The 7,529-nt window shown below is 39.0% G+C and overlaps 1 protein-coding gene across 1 annotated transcript; it reads right to left on the reverse strand.

Moving 5' to 3' along the window:
• Nucleotides 1-638: 638 nt before the first annotated feature.
• LOC136825258 (chromosome transmission fidelity protein 8 homolog) lies at nt 639-7,529 on the reverse strand. Its single transcript, XM_067081315.1, has 3 exons — nt 7,256-7,529; nt 3,454-3,577; nt 639-1,544 (listed from the first exon to the last, which is right to left on the reverse strand). The coding sequence occupies exons 1-3, from the start codon at nt 7,273-7,275 to the stop codon at nt 1,308-1,310; spliced, it is 381 nt and encodes a 126-aa protein (XP_066937416.1). The 5' UTR covers nt 7,276-7,529; the 3' UTR covers nt 639-1,307.

Here is a 7,529-nt window from a genome sequence, read left to right on the forward strand (position 1 = left end):
TCCAGTTAGAGCGTTTGTTCATTCACTTTCATGGGCGTGTCATAGGTGTGAATTATTCAATTCGAGTACAGGTTAGATATTTCAGAATTAGATTCCCATGTACTCAGATCCACTTTCCTCTAAGACTCTGTGACTGCTTGTGAGATGTATTGAACAGAGGTCAATATAAATGGAGGGGAATGTGACTTATTATGATTATGGTCATCTTGACTTATTTAGGCTCTTTTTGTTGTAAAGACTCAATTGGTGGAAGTTGATAGCACTATGTTATATTTATTACTTGGTTAACTGGGTTAACCATTCTGGGATGTAGATATTCCCATTTCATTCCAATCTACTTGCCATGTTAGATTATTTTTGTTGTCATGTTTTGCTGGTTCTCCCTTAGGCCTAGTTCAGTTAGAGAGAGAGAGAGAGAGAGAGAGAGAGAGAGAGAGAGAGAGAGAGAGAGAGAGAGAGAGAGAGAGAGAGAGAGAGAGAGAGAGAGAGAGAATGTGCTGACCCAGTACGCAGGCTGGCCATTGCCACCATGTTATCTTTGAGATATAACTTGATATGACATTGATCTTAAAACAGATGTGGAAGGAGGTTATGACCCTATCTGACCTCGTACAATAGGGCATAATAAATATACAAAGTTTCCTTATACTGTATATATAAATATTCTTATTGTCCAACTAGAAGAACATACAATTCAGCATTCTACATTCACTAGTAACAAACTACAATAAGGCAAAGGATAGTTTGAACACCTTGGTATAAAGAAAATGCTTCCTTCCATACCGGACAATTCCATGAAACACAACAATTTGCTGATTACAGAGAAAATAAAAATGTAAAAAAACCTTTCACCTTTACCAGACAAAAGATGGCCATCATTTTTCTTCTTTCTTGTTTGTCATATTGCACTGGGGAACTGACTAAACTTCCAATATGTACAAATATACATTTAATTTTGAAGATTATCCAGGAACAAAGGTTCTTTTACTCTTATATATTTACCATCAAACAAATAACTACATAATTAGAGATCAAAGTACCAGTATTCCAACAAGTTGAACTTTTTGCTTGTGTTGACTGATTTTTGTCCCTAATGTATTCAACATGTTGGACTGAAACTATGAAATTCGACAAAATGACAATAAACATGAGAAATATACATAAAAGTCTCATATATATATATATACATATATATATATATATATATATATATACATATATATATATATATATATATATATATATATATATATATATATATATATATATATATATATTTCTTATTGTGCAATTAGAATAACATAAAGCTATGGGGAATAGTTCTTCATACTTGCAATAATGGGCTTAGGTCTAGTCTTAAAGAGTACTTTTTTCTGTATGACTGCTTCCACTGAGTATTCAGTGCTACTAACAGGTATTGAAGCATCCATACAATTTTCTTGTGGAGCACCTGATATTTTTCTCAGGTATATAAAAGGCTTCTCAAGATCTTGAACCTTGCCATAGAGAATGTGGTGACCTATGATAAGCACCGGAATGCCTCCCTGAAATTAAAGATCCAAGCATTTTAGTCTTATTCACTCCCAATTCTCAGTACAACAAAATTATATATAAAAACAGGAAATGGAAGACATAAGCATAAATGTCAACCATCTTGAGAAAAAATTTCACAGGAAGCAGAAAGGAGTTGGAAGTCAACTGAGTCTTGGCAGTTACCAGGATGACATAACAGAGGTGTGTTCTCTATCACCCACTAGTTGTAAGAGACCCCTTGCATAAGTGTGTATCTAACTTACTCTTCTTGTTGAACACAGTCTTTAGGGTCAATTTCCTATGGGATTTTGTCTCAAGGGTTTAGACATTGGGACTAATAAAATAGCTTAGGACCAAGGATAAACCCCACAATGGAAGCCTTGGGGTTTGGAAGATACTTCTCTCCAAAAGCTCTGGTGCCTGCACCTGAATTCACTTGAGAAAGTAAGGTTCACACCTCTGCTTTAAAACACCTGTGCCCAAGATGATTTACAACCAACACAGACAATTTCCTCTGATAAAACAAGAAGTTTGCTAATTGCTAAACAATGGCCCTGTTACGATTAATGTCTTTACAGACACCAGCCAGAGTAACTTCTCCAGCTGGCCTGATAAAGCTTGGTGGTAGAGGGCCTAGTTGAGTTGGTAATGACCTCAGTTGCCTTACTCAAAAATCCTATCTAAAAGACACCTTGCTTAAGAGCCTCCAAATGTGAAAGTTGAGCTGGTGCAGATTTTGGTGGAACCATCTCAAGTGAAACTGAAGGAAAAACTTGTCCCAAAGTGAAAAGACCCACAGTGAGTTTATCAGGGGTGCTCAAAGGTCTAGATACCTTTCTTGTTGAAGCCACAGAGGAGCTACCAGCTGCAGACTTGTGCCTTTTGAAGCTCATAGTTTGTCTAGCATTTTCCTGATTAGTGAGAAGGGAGGAAAAGCATAACCTTCCAGTCCATGCCAAGATACCATACGTGTCCCCTCCCTAAGCTGATCTGGAAGGATGGAGCAATAATCTGCCAGTCCAAATTTCCACAGCCTACAGCATTCAGGATGAAGAGACCATTCTACAGATAAGACCTGGTTTTTCTTTTGAGAGAGTTGGCCAACATATTGCACTTCCCTGGAATGTCCCAGGGAATTAAAGTTATGTTCCTGTCATCTGCCCATAGCAGGATCTGTATTGCCAGGTAACTTATTTCCTGAGCTTTGGTCCACATATTGCCCTCAATGCTCAGGTAAGCTGTGGTTATGAAATTGTCCAACACGACTCCTGCTGTCTTGCTGAACAAATGGCTTGAAAACTCCTTGAGGGCGAGAAAGATAGATTTCAGCTCTGAGAGATATATATACAATGTCCTATCCTATCTTGACCTATCTACAAATAAGAGGAGGTTTGGGGCTGGGAGGGTTAATGGTCAACCTGCTTGGAGGTTTTAAGAGTCCATTCTTACAGATTTGCAGGTAGGTAAGGCAATTACAATAGGTATTTAGGCCAGTGAATAAACACACACAGAAAAGGAGAGAAAAATTAGATGAATTACTGATAACAACCACCAAAATATAATCAGAAGGAAAGAATATTATCAGAATCACAGCTCATGAAGAATAAAAACTATGATAAGCCAATGTTTTGAGGGAGCAATACTGTATTTGTTATTCAAACACTAAAATTGCAGACATTACCCAGTTTCCATCCCTTAGAGGTGTTTATGAACACAGATACACACTCAGAAAGGTGGACATACCTACAGATTGTTGTTACCAATCATTATGTTAATGTAAAGTAATGGATTTTTGATAAGTAGCAACAAATTTTTAACTTTATGATTTAATATTTTTGTGTAAAATACATAATAAAAGCTCATAAACTTTCTGCTTAGCATGTCAACAGTGACCAAATCACACTAATGAAATATGCTTACTTGTTTAGTGAAATGCAAGTCTCCAATGAACTTATTCTTCATGTCCTCTTGGGTACGCGATTCCAGGTCTCCTTGTAGTTCTAAAAGTACCCATTCATTCAAATCCCCATCTTCCTCAGCTGATCTGCAGTAAAGAAACAAAAATGTAAGAAAATACAGGATGTGATATACAGTATAAAAATTAACTCCAACATTAATTTTTACACAGTTTTACTGCTGGTTCATTGATACCCTAAAGGGCAGTCTTTAAGAACCATAAGAACCATATGCAACATTAAAGGGCTTGTGCAGCATTCCTTCTGTGACATCTCACCCTTCCTCTACAACTTCAACTCCCTCCTTTACCAATAATAATAAGTGAACTACCTTTTCTAATTTTCTGATATTATAGAAATGACATTTTCATAATAAAATAAAATTTTATATATATAAGTACTTGCCCTGTAATTACATAGCTATTAGTTTCTTTTAACCAGCAGATAAAAATTTTGAAATTGTGGGTCTGCTAGGTTGTTTTGGTTATGGTGACATGCCCCGCCCACTTTCGGGTGTAAGAGAAGGTACAACATAGCAAAGAGCTTCAATTTGTTTATGCCCTTATGTCAAACTGAGGGGAGGCGAGCGGGCTCTGATTATGTAATTAATGGGTAAGTATATATAAAACTTTATTTTATTATAAAAACGTCATTTTTATATAAGTAACTTACCCAGTAATTACATAGCTGATTCCCACACTGAATGGAGGTGGGAATGTTGGACATATCTACCCCAAAACATTATTAATAGTAATGAGTTTGAGAATAGAAATTTGCTAACATTGAATCAATGTTGCTGAACCTTACTTGATAAGAGAGCTGGTACAGGTAGATACTGCCTCTGGTTGGCGCTCATCTTATCCAGTAGAGGCCAGGTGGTAAAGCCTTGATTGCCTACTACTACAGTGGGTACTTTGTAGCGATGGACTACATTCCGAGGGCTAGCAAAGTACAACAAGATGCCCCTGCTCAGGGCGCAGTACCACACAAAATAACCAGAGTAAATAGTCACCATAACCACTTAAAAACACCAATACCCAACCATAACCAAAAGATTGGGGGACACTCCAAGTACACAGTACTCCCAGACTCTCCAAAACTCAGCATCCTGAGAAAGGCGAAGAGCTTAAAGAAAGGACATCGCTTTCTATGTTTCCTTCCCCAACATCACTCCAGCCGCGTAAAACGGACCCAAGGTACTGCATTGATCGTAAGTCATCTCGATATCCCTTAAATAATGCGATGCAAACACCGAATTGCACTTCCAAGATGTCACTTGTACAACTGACATAAGGGATAGATTGCGCTTAAACACCAAAGTATTTGCGACTGCTCTTATCCCGTGGGGTTTTACCTTTAAAGATGATAGTGAGTCCTTGTTCACCATGGAATGTGCTTCGGAAATCAGATCCCTCAGAAAAAATGCCAGGGCATTCTTAGGCAGGGGTCTAGAGGGATATTTCACAGAACACCAAAGGTTTCTTGAAGTAACAAGAATGTCCTTCGTTCTGTGAAGATAAAACTTAAGGGCCCTTACTGGACAGAGAGTTCTTTCTTCTTCAGACGGACCTACTATCTTGGATAAGATCTTGATCGTAAAAGAACGAGGCCATGGATTCGACGGTGATTCATTCTTAGCCAGAAAGTCTAGGGAAAGGGAGCAAACTGCATTCCCCTGAGAAAATCCTATGTTTCTGTCTACAGCATGGATTTCACTGGACCTCTTAGCAGTGGCCAAGGCGACCAGAAAAAGAGTTTTCCTGGTTAGATCACTTAAAGAGATAGATTGCATGGGCTCAAAACTTGAACTGGAAAGCCAATTAAGGACCACGTCTAAGTTCCAGGATAGCAAAGGTTTTCCTTTAGGCTTTGCAGTGTCAAAGGACTTAATAAGGTTGGACACATCCTGGTTTGACAATAAGTCCATTCCTTTATGGCAGAAAACTGAGGTAAGCATAGCTCTGTATCCTTTAATGGTAGAGGTGGAAAGTCCTTTAGCGGAGCGTAGGAGCAGAAGAAAGTCCGCTATCTCTGCTACAGAGGTTTCAGAAGAAGACATGTTATTTTGTCTGCACCAGGACCTGAAGATGGACCATTTTGCCTGGTAGACATTGTCTGAAGACTGTCTTCTACACTTTGCAATTGCGTCTGCAGCCACTCTTGAAAAGCCCTTCTTTCGGAGCAATTGCCTAACAGTTTGAACCCTGTTAGGGCCAGAGAAGACAGGTTTTGGTGGAACCGACGGAAGTGAGGTTGCCTGAGAAGTTGTTGCTTCTGTGGCAGCAGTCTCAGGAAGTCAGCAAGAAGTTCCAGAAGATCTGGAAACCACTCTTTTGACCTTTTACCATTTGTTTTATTTAATTCTTTATGTTTTATGATACTTAGACATATCCTAATATGGTTGTATCACCTATATAAATCTTAGCCACTGCACTTATTAAGGTAATCATAGTTTAGGGGTCCAAATCCCCTGCATTACGTAAAGTCAAGACCAGCTCACAGATTTATCAAATATTTATTGAATCATGGAGAACAATGAAAAAATGAGCAGTTTATCTGTTTACTGAAGCAGAGATTGTAAAAAGACAAAGGGCATAAAGGGGGAATGTAAAAAAACAAAAACATGTCTCAGGGAATACAGACCCTAGAATTTTGAGAAAATCATAAATCCCTGCTTCTGTAAGCAGATAAACTACTCATTTTTACAGACTAATCAAAATGTGGCTGCTGAAGAACAAGGGCCTGTGCCAGTTTCCTACCTGGTTCCTAAACGCTCATTCCACAAACATAGTTGCAGGTACACTACACTAGCCTATTCGCCTGAGGTGCAGAGCTTTATTCCCTTTGTTGTTTTACAATCTCTGCTTTTGTAAGCAGATAGAGCTCATTTTTTTTAGCAAATATACTTCTGTTTGCAGATCTGTTGAAAGAAGAAATTGAAAATAGCCTAGGAAAGAAAACTTATACACACACACAAAGGAGCAATGAATCTGGACCCCTAAACTGTAGGATTACCTTATTAACTGTGCCTGAATTCTGTAATCTAGGCTACATTTCATCATAACTTAGGCTACTAGCCTAGGATACAAATTTTCCTCTATCCATAAGTCAACTGCTTTCTTGGGGGCCAGTTGAGAACATCGAACACAGATACTGCTGAAAAAAGCTAGCTTTCCTAGATTGCCGTGTCCTGACCTAACCAGACCATGGCCTATCCTCCTAACCTGACTTGAGGCGCTGTGCCCTGACCTGGCTGGGAGGCGCTTTGTCCCCCACCCAAATCCTCCAAGTAGGCCTAACACAACGTCAGGATGGTGGACTAATCTTCCACTCGTAGGCAGCATTTGAGGCTGCTCCCACGGGCTAGTTGTCAAAACGCCGTGCCCTGACCTGGCTGGGAGGCGCGTCGCCCGCCCCCCCAAAACAACCCAACTCAAAGTAGGCCTAACACTGAGCGTTGGTAACTAGGACTAACCAAAGCTTCCACTTGTAAGTGGTGTTTGAGACTGCTCCCTTAATTCTCAAAACTTCCCCTTTCTGGAAATCTACTGCTAGGATAACACCTGCTGCATAGCGAGGCTACTAGGGCAGGCTAAACAATGGAAAAAGTATTGTCTTGAGGCTATAGGTTAACCCGTCTGGTTGTGGTGCCCTTTTGATGTTCATAAAAGGTGATAGTTCGTATTCTCATACGAGGAACTGGCTCTAGCGTAATTTAAATTCATAATTTATTAAATAATATAAGTTATGGGGTAGCTTCAACTTACAGTTTGATTGGGATTTGCATTTTGATGTAGAACAGTAGGCTGTCAGTTTTATATGGCGGCGCCAAAAATAAAGGGTTGATAGAAGTAGTAGCATTTGTAGAGGTTTCCCTACGTAACGGCTCCCTTGCTTTTTCTCATTGGCTCATAACTGTGACAGTTTAAATTTATTTCTATGACTGCATGCTTTTGATAAATTCCTTCCTATTCTGATTCTATCACCTGATAGAGCTATGAAAAGTAAAATATTAGTTATCAGCTCATCTTTATCTCCTTG

Source organism: Macrobrachium rosenbergii, chromosome 3 (assembly GCF_040412425.1).
Source record: "Macrobrachium rosenbergii isolate ZJJX-2024 chromosome 3, ASM4041242v1, whole genome shotgun sequence".
Taxonomy (NCBI): Eukaryota; Metazoa; Arthropoda; class Malacostraca; order Decapoda; family Palaemonidae; genus Macrobrachium; species Macrobrachium rosenbergii.

Bases quoted from the DNA above. Each gene is read 5' to 3' on its own strand.
- LOC136825258 (XM_067081315.1), bottom strand. From the start codon at position 7,275: ATGCAAATCCCAATCAAACT. The intron at 3,578-7,255 runs GTAAGTTGAAGC...TCTTTACTGCAG, and splicing joins ATGCAAATCCCAATCAAACT to ATCAGCTGAGGAAGATGGGG. The intron at 1,545-3,453 runs GTAAGCATATTT...CTTTAATTTCAG, and splicing joins ACTTGCATTTCACTAAACAA to GGAGGCATTCCGGTGCTTAT.